This window comes from Orbicella faveolata, unplaced genomic scaffold (assembly GCF_042242905.1).
Source record: "Orbicella faveolata isolate gen_17 unplaced genomic scaffold, um_ofav_v1 contig_34, whole genome shotgun sequence".
NCBI lineage: Eukaryota > Metazoa > Cnidaria > Anthozoa > Scleractinia > Merulinidae > Orbicella > Orbicella faveolata.
This window is the reverse complement of record NW_028301563.1, coordinates 28,807,501-28,824,700: the sequence shown is the minus strand read 5'-3', so window position 1 is coordinate 28,824,700 and position 17,200 is coordinate 28,807,501. Positions and strand designations below refer to the sequence as shown.

At 38.5% G+C, this 17,200-nt stretch overlaps 2 protein-coding genes and 1 pseudogene across 3 annotated transcripts in view; 2 read left to right on the top strand and 1 right to left on the bottom strand.

The window, feature by feature from the left end:
* Positions 1–74: 74 nt before the first annotated feature.
* Positions 75–7,001, top strand: LOC110062761 (proton-coupled folate transporter-like). 2 transcript variants are annotated; one of them, XM_089271099.1, is made up of 6 exons: positions 75–441; positions 1,955–3,074; positions 4,240–4,323; positions 4,861–5,020; positions 6,257–6,306; positions 6,424–7,001. In XM_089271099.1, the coding sequence occupies exons 2-6, from the start codon at positions 1,967–1,969 to the stop codon at positions 6,510–6,512; spliced, it is 1,491 nt and encodes a 496-aa protein (XP_089127225.1). In that variant the 5' UTR covers positions 75–441; positions 1,955–1,966; the 3' UTR covers positions 6,513–7,001. The 2 variants fall into 2 exon arrangements, with proteins under 2 accessions (XP_089127225.1, XP_089127224.1); XM_089271098.1 differs by having other exon boundaries at positions 75–3,074.
* A 528-nt stretch (positions 7,002–7,529) lies between these two features.
* Positions 7,530–12,491, bottom strand: LOC110062765 (retinol dehydrogenase 8-like; annotated as a pseudogene).
* A 4,582-nt stretch (positions 12,492–17,073) lies between these two features.
* The window catches only part of LOC110062767 (PR domain zinc finger protein 14-like), a gene marked incomplete at its 5' end in the record, with an annotated part of 3,986 nt that continues 3,859 nt past the window's right edge, over positions 17,074–17,200 (top strand). Inside the window, one exon of the mRNA XM_089272179.1 lies at positions 17,074–17,200. This exon is cut by the window's right edge and continues 104 nt beyond it. Within this exon, the coding sequence (XP_089128305.1) occupies positions 17,074–17,200 (127 nt within the window).

Here is a 17,200-nt window from a genome sequence, read left to right as displayed (position 1 = left end):
TTTTCGATCGTCAGTGATATTAACAAAAACTCAAATCAATAAAGACACAAAAAAGCGGCTAAATGACCGGCGTGTATTGGCGGCCTTAAAATTCGCGCTTCTGCCGCCTCTAATAGCTTGAACGCTAAGCCTCTTGAGCTTGAGATTCTTGTTTGATGCGTAACGTTAAAAAACGAAATGCAATTTGCGCAATATGTCTGCGTTTTCTTTCGTTTTTCTCTTAGCACTGGTACCAGTAGAAATGCTGTCGAAACCAACACAAGTGAAGGCGTTCAATTGGTTGAAAGTTCCAACAAACAAAGAGCAATCAATGCCAGCTTGTAAATAATTCTATACAAATTTTTCAAAACATCCTCGAAATGGCGACCTTTTATCGTCCGCAAAGAATGGTTGTAAACTGGGTTGTAAATATCTTGAGCTCCAATTGAAATAGCCGAAAAGGTTAGTCGGGTAGATTTATCTCTTTTTTTTTTACTTACTGACCAGGAGATATGTGTGATATCTTTCGTGAATCAGGTCAAAACATGGTGGGAGGTTAATTGATGATAAATAGGATAAAAAAATATCCTTGAAGTGAAAGTAAATTCTCTCACATCCCGAGTCGACAATTCTGAATTTGGAGGTGTAAGTTAGAACATAACCTGCTTGTGTTTTCTCTGGAAAACATATTAGATTATTTCGACGCGGAGCTTAGTAACTAACGCAAGATATATCTTTCCAGTGTGTCAGAAGCTAAACAAAGGAAACAATCAACTTGTCTCTTTAGGCTCTAATTTTTCTTCCAAGTCGTTAAAAATGTTCTTCAGCTTTGGTCTCAGTTATGTTTACGTAAAATGATGAAACCCTCAGTCAGGATATGCCCGAGGAAATGATAAAAATTTAAAGCTTTGGAGCTGAATACTGCCGGACTGACAAAAGCTTTTGTAAACATTGACATACATACTCTTGCTAGCCTCGTCTTTGCAGTCCGTACTAATATTAGTAACGGACTCAGTTTTTTTTCTTTTCGCTTGGGCCATAAATCGAAGGGAAAAAGCGAAGATCCGTTATCTGGCTAGATATTTTGTGGATCCCTGCTGTGTGTCTGGCAGGTTCAGAAAACCATCTCCATTCACGCGGAAAGGCTTCAAAATGGATGGAGCACGTAGGAGGCAAAAAGAGAATTCGAAGTGGTCGTTACGTCGTTAACGCGTTTTAATATACATTTTTTTTTTTTAAAGTAAATGAAACTTTAAACTTTCCACTTGCCACGAACAACTGGTGATAAATCACGAAACATTTTGGCAACAAGAACAACTTTAAACTTTAGCGGGTCCCACGGTATAATAGGGCCCGCTAAATTGTCCAATCACAACGCGCGTGGCAACTCGGAGATATAATAAATTGAATTCCAAACTTAGATCAAGGAACTGTAAATCGAAAGACCAGAAAACACGTTAAAAGTCTTAAAGAGTCTCTTCATTCGGCCAGGAGGGCTTAAATGCCTCTCTTTTTGTTTTTGTTTTGTATTGTTTTTGTTTTTGTTTTTTTCATGCAACGAGATTTGCATCGGGCTGATGGATTACAGTATCTTACTGAATCAGATTAATTATGTGCTGTAAGTCTTATTCACGACTGAAATTATCCATTCTTATCAGAATAAAGCTAGTTTCCAGGGAAATCGTGGTCCCAGGAAATCACGTGAATTGACTCTAGAACTAGGTTTTCAACGAACAGTCGCCATCTTGCATTTTATAGCATATATAGAAGAGACTGAGGAAGAATAAGACTAAAAGTTATTTTTTATTTACTTATTATTATTATTATTATCATTATCATTATCATTATCATTATCATTATCATTATTATTATTATTTTCATTTTAAATGTAACTGTTAGCTAATTCATGGTGTTTTTCTTGATGTCGACTTAAGCCACCTGTTTAAGCCACCTGCCAGGTTATACACTTTTGCAGGTTCAAGGAAAAATGAGACAGGAATCAAGCTCTCTTGAGGAAGACCAAGCAGAATGCTGCTTGAACAAAATCACTGTCGAGCCTGTGATATTTTGCTACGCGTTTGGTATCATTCTTCACGTCCCAGTTATACAGCAATACATCCATAGGAGAATAGCTGAGGAGAAAGGCATTATTTACAACACAACGGCAAGTTTAAGTAACTGCGATTCCATTCCAATATCTAGAAACGCAGAAACACTAAAACTGCAAAAGGAGGTGCAGTCAGAAGCATCATTTATGCAACTCGGCATAGTCTTCTCCGCCAGCGCGCCGTCACTCCTGGTCGCGTTGTTTTTGGGGGCCTGGTCCGACCGAGCGGGACGGCGAAGGGTCATGGGTTTGCCCATATTTGGCAGTGCTTTAGAGTCAGCGATAATACTTTGGGTTATATATTTCAACCTTCCAATTCAGACGTTACTATTAGCTGGATTTATCAATGGTGTTTGTGGGTTCTTTCCTACAATGGTGTTGTCTGTGTTCTCGTACATGGCGGACATTACAGAGGAATCACAGCGCGCTTTTCGCCTGGGAATCTTGGAAGCGACGGCTTTTATTAGCGGCATGCTAAGTCACTTGAGTAGCGGTTGGTTGATAAACAAGACTGGGTACAAAGCACCGTATATGATGATACTTTCACTTCACACTTTTGCTTTGTTTTACGTAGTTATAAAACTCCCGGAATCAAGAGCAAAACATTTAATGGAAAATTCCAACGTGAAAGTCTTTAGCCTACAGCACATCCGGGTTGTCATTTACATCTTCACGAACCCTCGGTCTGGTGAGCGATGGCGCATGTGCATACTGATGCTAACCTCTGGTCTCATGATCGTGTCTTCAATCGGCTTTGGAAGCGTCATTGTACTTTACGCAATAGACCAGCCGTTGTGCTGTAACTCTATTCTAATTGGCTATTACCTAGCAACAAGCTTTTTGGTTCAAGCTGTTGGAGCCGTTTTAGGACTGAAATTTCTGAGGATGGTTTTATCAGAACACGCTCTCATGCAAGTGGGAATGATATCTGTGACTTGCTCGCTTGTTATGATGGCCTTCGTCGGAAGCAAAACATCATTTTTTGTTGGTAAGTAAGTGAGTGAACACTTTGTTTACCGATTGTAGCACCTACGGTGTACAACACTAATAAACTTGTGGCTCTCAATCTAAAATACCATTTACTGAAACATAGCTATAACATCAAAATGAAAAGACACGTGATAAAACTATGAAATATTATATTAAACCTATATACTACGAATTAAAATAGAATTGGTAAATGTTATCAACAGTCAAGTCTTGTATGGAGCCATCTCTGATCTCAAATTTCTTGAATACGACATTGAGAGGACGCTATTTTTTAAGATATTACTGCCTTTAGGTAGCTTTGTTTAGCAACTATTTTAAATTAAATTTATAGGTAGTTTAATTCTGAAAATTAATTTACTCGATAATAACAATGCATTTTCAGGTACCTTTTTATGTAGTATGTTCCCCAGTGAAACAAGCGAGTGAAACAAGAGCCGAAAAAATGGACGCTCTCGCAGGCTAACCGGCCGCCAATCAGCCATGTATCAAATCGTTTTCAAAAAAGTTGACTGAGTGCCTTTGATTACTAGTTTGATTTCACATCTCTTCTTAGTGTTTGGAAATGTGAAGAAACAGTTTCTCCCGTGTTTGATTTTTTACCCCCAAAAAAATCCTTGATCATGTTCTCTGATATGTAATTCGGAGGCCTGGGAGTAAGTATTGTTATAACGCAACCTCCACCTCCACTAGGTGAGCGTGACAAGGTGCATGCCATTTCCTTGGTAAGGAACTATATAGGGTAACTATGTTTGGAGTTCGGGGACAAGCAAATTCATTATTAGAATAACTGTCCAATTCGTGAAAATGACTTATTTTTTCTTCTGACTGGTCCGGTTGAAAAGTCGATCCACTCTTACCCAGAAATGAAGGACAATTTACAGGAAACTGTACTTTGTTGTCTTCTAATGTTCTTGTGAAGTTTGACATGAGTCAAAGTCAATTAAAATTGAAGGGCTAGTATCTAAACAGAAGACCACTTTGAAAACCTAGATGAGCGTGTCAACATACACGCTCATCCTCCATTGGATAAATCGTGTTTTGAACAACTCGGCCCTCGCCCTCTCGTAACTTGATAGTTATCTTGATTCTCTTCATCGATCTCCTTGGTGATGTATTGAGTTTTTAGAGAGAAATCCTAACTCGATCATTTGTTGTGCCATTAGTTCCCTTTGTAGCTTGTCTTGGTGGCATCCCAACGCCGATCATCAGAGCCATGATGTCCAAGATGGTGGATCCGGACGAACAGGGTAAAGAAACCGGTTTTGCAAGTATTGGTATTGCCCCTTCTGTGCATAGTTGGTCCTAGAGGTCGATAATGACTTCTGGTGGTTTTAGAGGAGCTACGTCACGGTTTGCACATCATGAAAAGTTTCGCCTAAATTTTTCAAGTTCGTCGTTTGTAATCCGTATTAATCTTCTCCATCCTTAACCATTTTTGTCTCTTCATGGTTTATTATTATCTCTTTATTGTTTCGCTATCTTGGTAAACTACTCTTTTTTGCGTTTCTTTTGATTTAAAGATAAATTTGTACCTGGGGAAAAATAGCTCAAAATACCATGACTGAACTCCATTAAATAACTGAGTTAAATCAAATTAAAATGAAGCAAAATTCTATCTCAATTTTGTCGACTTTGCCACTGTCGTGGTATCGATTAGAAGTGTTTAAGGAAATCAAATTCAATTAAAAGAATTCTGCCAACATTTGCAACGAAGAAGATCCGAAGACGCCGTACCTCTTCTTTAAAACAGTTCTGTGAACAATACTACATTTTTTCCTTTACAGGCGCACTATTTGCCGCCGTTGCAACATTGGAGACGATTTGTACGTTATTTGGAGCCGCCATATTTAACTCAATTTATCCACTGTTTCTCCGTGTTGGTCTGAACGGGTTTTGTTTTCTAGTCATGGCGCTTCTGATGATAGCTGCTCTCATATTGACTGAGTAAGTACGGTTCTCAATATCTTGACTTCCACTGCTTTCGTTCCTAACCCTTTAGTCCTCATAAAACAAAGGCTGAAAGCGTTGCCTTAATTTCCCCGCGAATTGAAAGCTTGAAAAAACCAAACTAGGGTTACACGAGATTAATCATGAGTCCATTTCTTCTGGCTGAAATGATTATTTAAAAGACTAAGGCCCTTTTCACACAACTCCGGGGAAATTTCAAAGTCTAGCTTTATTTCTACGCTTAGACCTACTGTCCACACTAACCCGTCACGAAAACAGAGCTTTTCAGGAACGCTCTTCAAAGCAGAGGAGTTTTGCGTCTTAGTGTGGACGGAAAACATTTTGAAAACGGAGCTTTTCGGAAACGACTACGGTGATTGTTGCGTTTTGAAATTTCTCCGGCGCGGTCGGAAAACATTGATGCTTTTTCAAAGTGTAAACGCCTCGAATTTCTCCAACGTAGTGTAGACGGGCCCCATAAAATATAAGGTTTCTATTATACAGCTTGGATACTGCGTAAGTGTTTGATTGGTGATGTTTTATCATACAAGGCAAGTTTTATAGTGCTGTGAGCCGTGTATACACCTGTCTTAAGTCCCTGGGGGGGGGGGGGGGGGGAGCGGTACTCCCAGAAAAATTGGATGGGGGTGTGCCGCCCAATTCCCAAAACCCTTACCCTATTTATGACCAAAATCTGCGATATTCGCTACCTTATTTATGATCTGACCAAAAATTCGAAACCCTATTTATGACCTGACCCTTAAATCAAAACCCTGTTTCAGACCTGCGTTATAATTAGTTGCTTAGTTCAGACCAATGTTAAATTACCGTAAACAGAATTTGTGAAGGGTTTTTGTTGATTTTCTTTTCGATAATGATGAAAAAGTGGCTTCTTCTTAAAAACATGCCCATATCAGGGCTAGAGTGCAAAAACCATACCCTACTTTAAGACCAAAATGGCCAAAATCGGCTAAAATCGATACCCCCTTTTATGACCAAAATGGCTGAAAAACCATACCCTTTGGGGTCGCACATACCTATATAGCCCATATAAGGGATCCCCCCCCCCCCCCCCAGGCTTAAGTCACTCTTATTATTTCAGAACCATACAGCTCCTATTTTACATATTTCTAAAAGCTATACACTGTGAACACCCCGGGGGGCCCATTCCTGAATTTTCCTGCTTGTTTCAACATCCGATCCTGTTATATTTGATTCTTAATTATCTTACAGGGTTCTGAAGCGCAGAGATCGCAAGATGATAATTCTTCAAGAGGAGAAAGGTAGTTTGGAAACACATCACAAATTAAAGAGAGCATGTTGTTAAATGTAAACATAATTAACCTTGACCCAGTGAAGAATGATTATGTTGTTTTGTTTTTTTTTGTGTGTATCAACAGACTCACAAGACAAACAAGGCCAAGGGGTGACTCATGAAAGAGAGGACAAAGATTGCACATTAAACGGCGAAAAAGTGACCCAGGACTAATATATTAATAAACTGATTAATGCCACTGAGATTTTTTTCCCATCATTTTCTCTACTTTGGTTGAAGAGGACATTTGCATATTCTATAACATAAAAAGTTAGAATAATTTTCTGACCTTACCTATGTCAGAGATCAACATAACTGAACAATTCCCCAATATTTGGGATGCAGAATGTTAGCGCTTTTTTTTGAAACGCGTCAGTTTAACCAAAAATGCATAAGATCATTTATCGGCCCAAATTTTGCTCGTTAGAGAATTAGATAAGTCAATTGGACAGAATTATGGAGAAAAAAAGAAAGAATTATGTTTTTCTTTAATAACCCACAAAGACTTATTTTATGAAAGAAGAAAGTACTTATAAATGCCTTTTTGTAAAACCCTGGTACAAAAGAAACGTTCTTATTTGATCCGGGATATATAACGAAACGCTTAATTTGCAAAGCGTGCAGGCACGTGCTACTGTTGGTAATAAACAAGGATTAAAGAAACTCTGCCACATGCTGCTTGAGAACTTCAGTGGTGAAAATCTCAGCTAACTGAACAAACTTACAACTGCTACTCTTTACTACTGCTACTCTACTGCTAACCCGATCTATTCCATCACTTCAAAATCACGAGCCTATCACGTGCCATGGCATTGTTCCGGTGTCCTTAAGCACGTGATCACGCGATCACGTGATTGCTATAGGCGTTGTTTCTTTTTAACCTTGACTATATACGCTGCTGTTTAGTTCTAAATCGTAATCATCATACCAAACGAAAGAATATATATGAAATCAGGAGCCACGCTGATGAAATATACATGTGGTTTATTGAATCGAATCGATAATCAAATCCAGTGATCCGCAATTTCACTGTTGCATGATATATGGCCCTCAATTTAGCAGGCTTGACCCAAGAGTTGTTTTCTTTTAAAATTACATCCACCGTCAATTTGTTCAGTGACTGTAGAGTTTCATTAAATTGTCAGCAAAAACAACTAAGAGTCGCCATCTGGAGTTTAATGTCAGACTTCATTAATTACTTAAAATTACTACGCAATTTTCATTTTTTGTCACCCCTCTAGAGTAAGCACCAGCAATCTCCATGTTGTGACCTTCACATTTCCAGTAATCCCATGAACGGAAATCTTTGATCCTTAAAAGAACCGTTTTTCCAACACTTTCCAACACAAGTTTGTCGCCTGTCAGGTCGGAAAATTTAGAATTCGCCTTCTCAAGCCCGTAGTGCTTGTTCGTCAGGTTTCTGATGTGAGGTTTGGAAGAAGGTAGAATTTCTTTAATCGTGTCCGCGATCTCTTCAGGTTTCTGTCCCACGTTGGCGGTCAATTCCGTCATCCGGGCAGTTACAGACTGCATGAGCTGGACAGACGTCTGGTCAGCGGTTGGCAGGTCTACTTTGCTTACCATGCCCTTCAAGTTACTGATGAAGGACGTGACAAACGGACCCGGCTCGACCAACGAGATCCTGTAAAACAAAAGCTCGCAAAGAATCTTAGGTCCATATCAAAATATGTTAATTGCACGAAGCTGTTCAAATGAAAACAACTGAGCAATACTTTAATGCGATCCTGCTCATTACGCTCTGCAAGGCGGTTCTAACTTTTAAATCTGTGGATGAAACCCTAGTGTGTGACCATTCAAATGAAAGCTATTGGGCAGTACTTTCATGTGGTACTGTCTATTATGCTGTGCAAGGTAGTTCTAGCTTTTCAGTGTGTGGGTGAAACTCTGGTTTGTGACCATTTAAATAAAACCCATTGAGCAGTATTTTCATGAGGTGCTGTAGGTTTTAACTTTCCTCGATCCAAGTCTGTGGATGAAAATGATGCGTGACCACTTTGATGGGGTAGTGTTTGTTTTTCAACACTTCGTAAAATGAAATTTGGTATCAGTTCAGTCGATTTTATTCCACTCAAGGGTTAGAACGGTTAATAAAATGTGTTTGCTAGTCTTTGAAAATATTTCAAATAGAAAAAATCTCATAAACTGTTAACTCTAAAGGAAGACATCGAACGTGTTTTTAAAACACCCTCGTCGATATTTTTTTCCTTCAGACACTTTTAAATTTTTTTTGAGTGGTTAATTTACAGTTGAGCCTCAGCTATAGAGCACACCTTCCTAGGCAGCAAGACTTAGCTCTTGACTTAACACTGTTTTAACCAAAAGCGAACATCAGGAACAAAACTCGCTTACTTGATATTAAACTGTTTCAACACAGGCGCCAGAAATTGTGTTAAACCTCCCATGGCAAACTTTGCCGCTGTGTACATGTCATTGAACGGTCCTCCCGTTATTCCGAAGATACTGCTCACGTTTACTATGTAACCGTCCTCCCTCGCTTTCATGCCACGGAGCACGGCCTGGGTCAGACGCACAGCTCCAAAGAAGTTGATGTCAAACATTTCTTTGATGTGTTCCATGTTCATACATTCCAAGACCGCAACGCCACCAATACCAGCGTTGTTTCCAGGAGGCAAAGAAAAATGTTAGCTCCCCTGAATGATTTACTTGTATCCCCACCCTCCATTCCCTGAGCCTGCAAGGGTTTATACCCTCCCCCAAGGGAACTCATATAAAAGGACGGGGGTGTTTGTCGGAAATTTAAAAAAAAAACAAGCAAAATTGGTCAATTTTAAAGTGGTACTATGATCAAATTTTTACCCCTTGAGTTTTTGGGTGTATCACGTAGAATTCCATGAAAGAATAAAAACGCTGTTTACCGTTTGCAAATATCTGCATTAGTTCCAGAGATATTTAAGTTTGAAAAGTGTATGAAATATGCAAACGAGATGACTGATGACGTCATACACTCAACCCAATATTATATCAAGTCTATGAATAGAGCTATCTCAGTCAATTTGCAGCACAGACCATTGAAACTTGGTAGGCTAATAGTTCTACAGGCAACACACCTACTACTATAAAAAATTCTGTTCCCATGGCAACTGACTCTTTTCCAGTCCCCACCCACTTGATTTCAATATGTTAGTAATTTTCAGCTCGAAAAACATTATATGAAACCACGAACTCGAGCTAACATATTTATATGCTTGCTGATCACGCATATGAGGCACCATTAGCAAATATCAAAATGGAACTCCAAAGGTGGCCAGAAAAGCCGTTTAATATTGGGGAGGTCTGGAACCCAGTATATTGCCATGGTAACAAAACTGTTCGGCTCGTATTGTGCTGCACAATTACTAGAATCTTACTGCAAAGAATCAAACACTTCTGATACAAATTGGCCGAGATATCTCTCTTGATAATATTTGATCGCTAATTGGTTGAGTTTATGACGTCATCACTTGGCTAATTTGCATATTTTACAAACTTGAATATCTCTGGAAGGAAAAGAGATACTTGAAAATAGTAAACAGCATTTTTCTTCTCATGCAGACTACTTGTTTATGTTTTTCAAATGGCTTAGATAGGAAAGATGCGATTTTCGTCATAGTACCACTTTAAAAATTTGGATCTTTTTTGTAGCTTTTCATTGAGGTTTTTCTTTCACTCTAACATTTATCTTTCACTTTAAGCCTTGACCAGAATCAAACCTTATAACGAGACATTCGCAGTGAGACCCACAAGAGAGATTTTTCAAGAAATCATGTAACTTTTAACCCTGGTTTAGTCCTAATCGGCTTAGGAAAACAGCAAGGCCAGGGAATAATACCCCTAGAAAACAAATCACACCTCAGTGAGAGCACAGACAAAATTTGACAGACGTATGTATACGAATGTTGGAAAGCAGTCGACTTAAGCCTAAATCCGACTTCAATGTAAACATGGAAATAACTCACTTATAATTGCACTTTGTAATTAACAGGAGTAGATTGTTTTAAAATGGCTACACGGCAGCCATATTGGTTTCCCAAAACAATGAAACGGCGGCCATGCTGGTGTACCAAACCAGTTCAGTGGGAGTTGAACTCTTTTCTTATGTAAACACTTTCTTTTGTTCCAATAAAATTGCATGGCTGCTGGCCACGCGAGCGTATGCGCACTATTAGCACATGCGAAAACAGCTATAAGTGTAATAAGCCGCGTATTTGTCAAAGGTCAATTTGGGATTGTGTCCTGGTGTAACCATTGTACTCCTTTCTTTACGAATCTTTGTTAAGCTGTTGAACATTGTTGGGTCTTTTGTATCGGTTCTTGTGAACCGGTACACGAGGACAGAGCCTAATTTTGCGCATATTAGTTACCACTTAGTCATAAATTAAACTGATCGTTGGAAGAAATTTTAAAAAAAATGCTTGTAGAAATCTATAGAAGATTGCCAAAAGGGTTCTGAAACTTAAGGCCGGGACTGGTTATGAAACCTGGCAAACATCAGAGGAGAAAACAAAGATGCCAAGAATTATGTTGGAAGGTCCACTCGCGTGCACAATCTTTTGTTTTGCGCTCATACACTATGCATGAATTACATATCCAACACGTTTCTGTTGGTTAGTTCCTCGGCACAAGGTAAACAACTGTATATGTTTTGTACACGGTCAAGGCCGAAAAAGTGAACAAAAACATACAACAAAGAACTTTGTCGGGTTTCATAACCATTCCCCTCCATTAACTATTAACTGGCTGGACAAATATTTTTCAGAATAAGACGAATCGGAAGAAAAATTTTGAATTACACAATTTCTCTCCTACGGTCAAAATTATGCTGACGACATTTAAGTTTGTGGATGAAATTTTAAGTGTGTTTGGCCGTTCAAATGATAGTTGTTGAGCAGTTCCTTCATGAGGTGCTGTTTGTTAGCTTTTATTATGCAGTACATCTTACTTTAAAGTCCGTCGGGTGAAACCCTAGTGTGTGACCATTCAAATGAAAGCTATTGAGCAGTACTTTCATGTGGTACTGTTTATTATGTTGTACAAGGTGGTTCTAACTTTTACGTCTGTGGATGAAACCCTAGTGTGTGACCATTCAAATGAAAGCTATCGAGCAGTACTTTAATGTTGTACTGTTTATTCTGCATTTAACAATGTGGCTCTTACTTTTAAGTCTTAAGGTCTGTCCAAACGGGAAATGTTTGCCGACCAAACATCATCAAACCTTGTTTGGTGACCAAACATGCTGATGTTGAAGTGAGTGGCCAAACGGTTAAAACAAGTTTGATCAAACACAGATCAAACTATGGATACAAGCCGCTGAGCAAGCATGGTACGCATGCGCGCGCCAAACATGTTTGGTACGGCTGTCCAAACGAACAAAACATCGCCCATCAAACACGAGAACAAAAGAAATGTTTAAGTTGTTTGATCGAATGTTTGATTGCGTTCAAATTTTATCAAACACCACCAAACACAATCAAACACGATCAAACAGCACCAAACAAGGTGGCCAAACGGTAAAATGTTTGGTCACCAAACAATGTTTGATGGTGTTTGGACGCCAAACATTTCCCGTTAGGACAGGCCTTTAGGATGAAATCCTAGTGTGAGACCATTCAAATCGGTAAGCTATTGAGCACTAGTTTCATGCGATACCGTTTATTTTGCTGTACAAGGTGGTTAGGAATTTAAAGTCAATGGATAAAACCCTAGTGTGTGACTATTCAAATGAAAGTTATTGAGCAGTGCTTTCATTTGGTACTGTCGATTATGCAATTAAATTTGTTATTTTTAGATCGAAATTAGCAAGAGTTTGAAGCGAGCTACTTACTAAGAACATCAATCTTTCCTTCTTTCGCAATCAGTTCTTGAGCGACACTTGATACTGACTCATCCGAGCTCACATCCATCTGTTTAACGAGTAATGTCTCGCCGAGGAGATCCTCCCTTTCGTTTTCCAGGATTGCCTTTTTTTCTCCAGATTTCTCATCGTGGCGAATACCTTAAAACGTCTCTCGGGATCTGTGGCTAAAAGCAGAGCGAAAGGCCTATACCAGAAGAACTTCCCGAGATGAGGACAATTCTTCCTGACGCCATTGTCACGACCCGTTTTTGTACGAATCGATTATTCACCAGCTGCGTTATAACAATAAGGGCTTATTAACTGACTGGCAGAGCATGACTGGAAAATAAGTCCATTGTTATCATGGTAGCCCTAATTTAAGCGACCATGTTCACCTCGAAGATAAGATAAATATCGAGAAAAGTTCCGCAGCATTTGCTGTTGCTGTTGTTGATTATGGTTTGTTTTAAAACTTGTTCCCTAAATTTTACGGCTTTCACAGAAAAATACTGTACCACAAAATAAACGAATCGAATGGTTTTCTTCTACGACATGCTAATAGGATAATGACGAGATGGATTTATTTGTGCGACTTATTCAAATGAAACCTGGAACGTGTACATAAAAATCAGTTTAAATGCGTTTCTCAGAGTGATTTCCGACAATAAGAATGGCATATATATCTAAAATTAAAGAATAAAACTTCCATACCTCAAAAATTAAACTGACATACCTTTTGTTATTCGTACCTTATTTTGCTCAGTTTTGGCGATTGTCAAAAAGAAATTGGTCAAATTGAAGCCACGGGAAAACCTCACAAAATTTACACAGGCAAAATTAAATACCATGGTAAGTTAATATGATCAACAACAACATGTTCAGTTGGTGTATCGACATAAAAAATAAATTATTTTCTGGTAAGGTTCTTAGGAACATTGCGGAGTCTAAGACAATTAATATGCACGAATCTTAAAGGAGCTCAGTCACCGCACTTTGAGTTATTAGTTTGGCCACGTAGAAAATAACCCGCTTTAAATTGAAGGAAACCTGAAAATAGTAGTTAACTAAGATAGAAAAAACACCAGAGATCCAATAATAAACCATAAAGGAACAAGGATGGTTAAGGATGGAGAAGATTAACACAGATTACAATTGACGAACTTGAAAAAATAAGGCTTAATTAACTTTTCAAGGTGCAGAAACTGTGACGTAGCTCCCTTAATTTGTTCCAGTTTGTTTAGAAAGGTTAAGTTCAGACCTTTTTTTTTACAAAGTAAACTGATGTTGACAAAGCTTTTGCGAAATTTAATGCTTTTTTTCTCATTTTCCCGTATCAAAATCGCAAAAATAGGGTCTCGCGAAATACTGTCTCGCAAAATGGCGAAATGAAGAACGGGCGAAATTAAGTACGAATAAGATAATTACCTGTACGCTGAAATGAAAAAGGTCACCTAAATACAACCCTCATTAAGAACGCAGTTTTTCTTTCTGTGGTAATCCTTTTACACTTAGAGTCTTAATAAAACAGAACGATACTGGAAAAGCTTTATGGGAGAGGATTAAGCCCGATCAGAGCTTTTCCGCCTACAGTGTCGTCGATAGTCGAGGAGACGATGAAAGCTCGTGTCTGCGACTTTGTGTCATCGTTTGTAGCGAATTGAAGCAGTTTGGCAGATTTAGAATTATGCATTGGTTTCGTACTTCAGCCTTGTAAAATTTCTTTCATCGATTCACAACTTACGTACTACCTGTTAGAAGCCTTACGCCCCGTCCAAAATGTGCCAGAGAAATTTGAAAACGGAGGTTTCACTCTGAAAACGTATCAAATGTTTTCCTTCCACACTACGTCGGAGGAATTTGAAAACGCAACAGTCACCGGTCATTTTATATTTGTGTTTGAGGAAACCTCGGTCAAGGACACCACATGCATGATTATTGTGAATCTATCGTTTCCGAAAAGCTCTGTTTTCAAAATGTTTTCCGTCCACACGAAAATAAAAAAGCAAGCGTTTTCAATGTCCCCTGGTTTGACGAGCGTTTTCGAAAAGCTCCGTTTTCGTAACGGATTAGTGTGGACGGTAGGCCTAAACGTTGAAATAAAGCTGCGTTTTCAAATTTCCCCGTTCCTTTATTCGTGTATACTTAAGGTTTTGGGCACATCGTTAAATATTGTTGTTGTTTTTTTAATTTACCAAGATACATCTTTTTTTCCCTTTATTTTTAATTAGAGACTGTTATAATAGCTGTATAGGCAAATTTAAAAACCTTTGTCATGGCTGCTAATCAATCAGCAAAGATCGTCAATATATTTAACAACCTGCGCTTTCCGTTTTGCAGTAAACGATGAATACCTCGCCAACCCTGCCTTTGTTTGAAATTTAGCTGATGAGGAAGTTTAGAATCCAAAGATTAGAATTATTTAAATACTCTTTTTCTTTGGCCATCGTGGCTTAATAAGTTTGTGTGTTATTTCTTAGAATTATTTACTTTCTTTTTATTCAGTAAAAACCTTCTTTTGAAGAAATGATTCAACAAAGAAACCAAATGAAGACGGATATTTTATTGTAAGATAACGTAACAAGGTGTTAATGAAAAAGATATTTAAGTCAGAAACGCCCTTGTACATCTGAATTATAGCCTTGTTTTTCACGTCTGAGAAGCTCCAGTTTCTATATGGTAAGTTATTCCAACGTGAGTAGTCTTGACTTCCGCGCAGTTATAAAATAACAAACATTTTTTTTAATTTTAAATTAACGCATTTTTGGTGGAATATTCATAAGCTTAAAACAAAATAGTATTAAAGTAGCTATTTTGGTGCCATTCTCCAATACGAAGGGGTGAAGAACACAAAATTGCCATGATACGGTATCTTCCTTTCTTCCTTTCTTCCTTTAAAATGTTCTAAATTTTTTTAGATATCATATATAATATTGGTAAAATATAATTTGAATGCGTTTCGGAGTGGTGTACCACAATACCACTTCATTTGATTTAAGAAATGTGTGCATCAGGAACATTTTGTGTTTCTTGGCCATGTGTATGTATAACCCCGATTGCGAATTGGTTTAGCAAGAGATAACAAAACAATTTTTTCCTCATCGATGTTATCAGGTCCTTTTTAAATCATTAAATTAGTATTGGATAATTGTGCTCAAAAAGTGATTCTAGAATCAAGGAGAATTAAATCGATCAATGTGTGGAAGTGTTTTAACACTTAAAAAACGTCCACAAATATACTTTTTTCACGTCGAAAATATCGCTCTATGCTAGGCTTCTAGCCAATTAACGACATAGGCACCATTAAGGAAGTCAAGATCACAATGAAGACTTGCCAGCACGGAAATGGCTTACAATATTTTAATCCATTTATGAACAATTACCTGCAAAACAATGGGATTAAACTGGCGTAGAGATCTCCAGGTTTTAAAAGACCGGCAATCCCGGACAAAAGTAGTTGGGGCACTTAAGATGGATGATATATCCCCCATCCGCCCTAAACAATCTTGGTAAATGTCGCGATTGTTTTGCACTTAATAGGGTAAAACATACCCGCTTATTAACCTTGTAAGTAATAGGGAAGGAGACAATTTGTTTGGTGTCCCAACATTTTCATCTGGGATATGGGATCGAGGATTGTAAACTTGCATTTAATATCGTGCTTTTTGTTGCTCTTTTACACCTAGCCAGTAGAGTTTATAAATTTTATTGTCCATTAGTAATCCAGACTTTTACTTCCAGTACATAACTTATTTGTGGTGTCCCCTCACAACCAGTGATGTCGGATACGCGACTTAATTTTTCGCAAGAAGACTTAAAAGCAGCCCTGTATGGGCGGGAAACTTCCATATATGGACAAACAGGTACACCGTGCTGTGACGAGTAACGTTTCTGTTATAATTCTCGTAACTTTTTTAAGCTATTATCTCAGATCAAGAGATTTTTCCCTTGCTCAGATGAATCCTTTACTGGTAAATTTAAATTCATCCGGAAATTAACAGTTTTTAAAGACATCCTCCTAAGACAGAGCAAGTAAACGTTCTCTAGCACGTCGATACCACGATACCACCATTCCAGACCTTCCCCTACGCCTTCAAACCGCCACACCTATATGTACCCACTTACAAGTAGGCATTTTTCGTGTCGCTCAGCTTTCAAAGACTCATAGTACATGTATGTTGTTCGACAGGGCGGTGGGCGGTGTGGCCGTGGCCGAGTAGGGAGTAAGGCGAGGCAAGAGTGATATGCCCTGGTAGGGAAGAAGGCGAGACGCTTGCCCCGCCCATGTCTCGTCCCATTCCCCTTTGGGCTAAAGCGCCCCGCCTATAGCCCCTGCTGAATTTCAAGAGAAAAACAGACTGCCATTAGTCTAGTCACTAGGCGTAGAATGATTTATCGTCTGCATAAACAGTATTTTCTGAGCCAGACGTAAAATTGCTTTGATAATAGAGAGGTTAAGCATGACGTTTACGGCAAACAGCAAACGGCAAAAACTGAAATTTTTGCCGTCTCTCTTCAGTTGTGTGTACAGTAGAGTGAAATTATTTGTATTTGCAATGAATAGTAGGAGAAGTTATTCCTTTTTTGTGTGCTTCATTTACGGATTAGAAGAAAAGAACTCAAAATCAGAAGTTATCTTTGCCGTTTGCCGTCTGCCGTTAACGTCATGCTTAACCTCTCTAATAAGCTAGATGAATGGGACATTCAGTCAGTAAGCTAAGAAATAATGCAGTGAAACTGTAACAAGACAGCTTGCACTGCAGTAACATTACAATTCAGCCAATCCAAAGATTAAACCTTGAATGCAGTTTAGCTGATTATACATCAAGTGTATTTTAACATTAAAGTCCAGTGATAATGGGCAAAGTGCGACTATTTTTTTAATGCTGTTGTTTTTGTTTGTTTGTTTGTTTTCTCAAAGGCTGCGTTCTTAGCAAGTCCCTGCCACATGAACTAAAGATAGTTAAAATCTTGAGTGCTGGAAACCCGCGTTACGGTGTCTTTTGTGGTC

Excerpts from the sequence above, each read along its gene's own strand:
- LOC110062761 (XM_089271099.1), top strand. The coding sequence starts at position 1,967 with ATGAGACAGGAATCAAGCTCTCTTGAGGAAGACCAAGCAGAATGCTGC. Across the intron at positions 3,075-4,239 it reads CAAAACATCATTTTTTGTTG|TTCCCTTTGTAGCTTGTCTT; the intron begins GTAAGTAAGTGA and ends TTGTGCCATTAG. Across the intron at positions 6,307-6,423 it reads AATTCTTCAAGAGGAGAAAG|ACTCACAAGACAAACAAGGC; the intron begins GTAGTTTGGAAA and ends GTGTATCAACAG.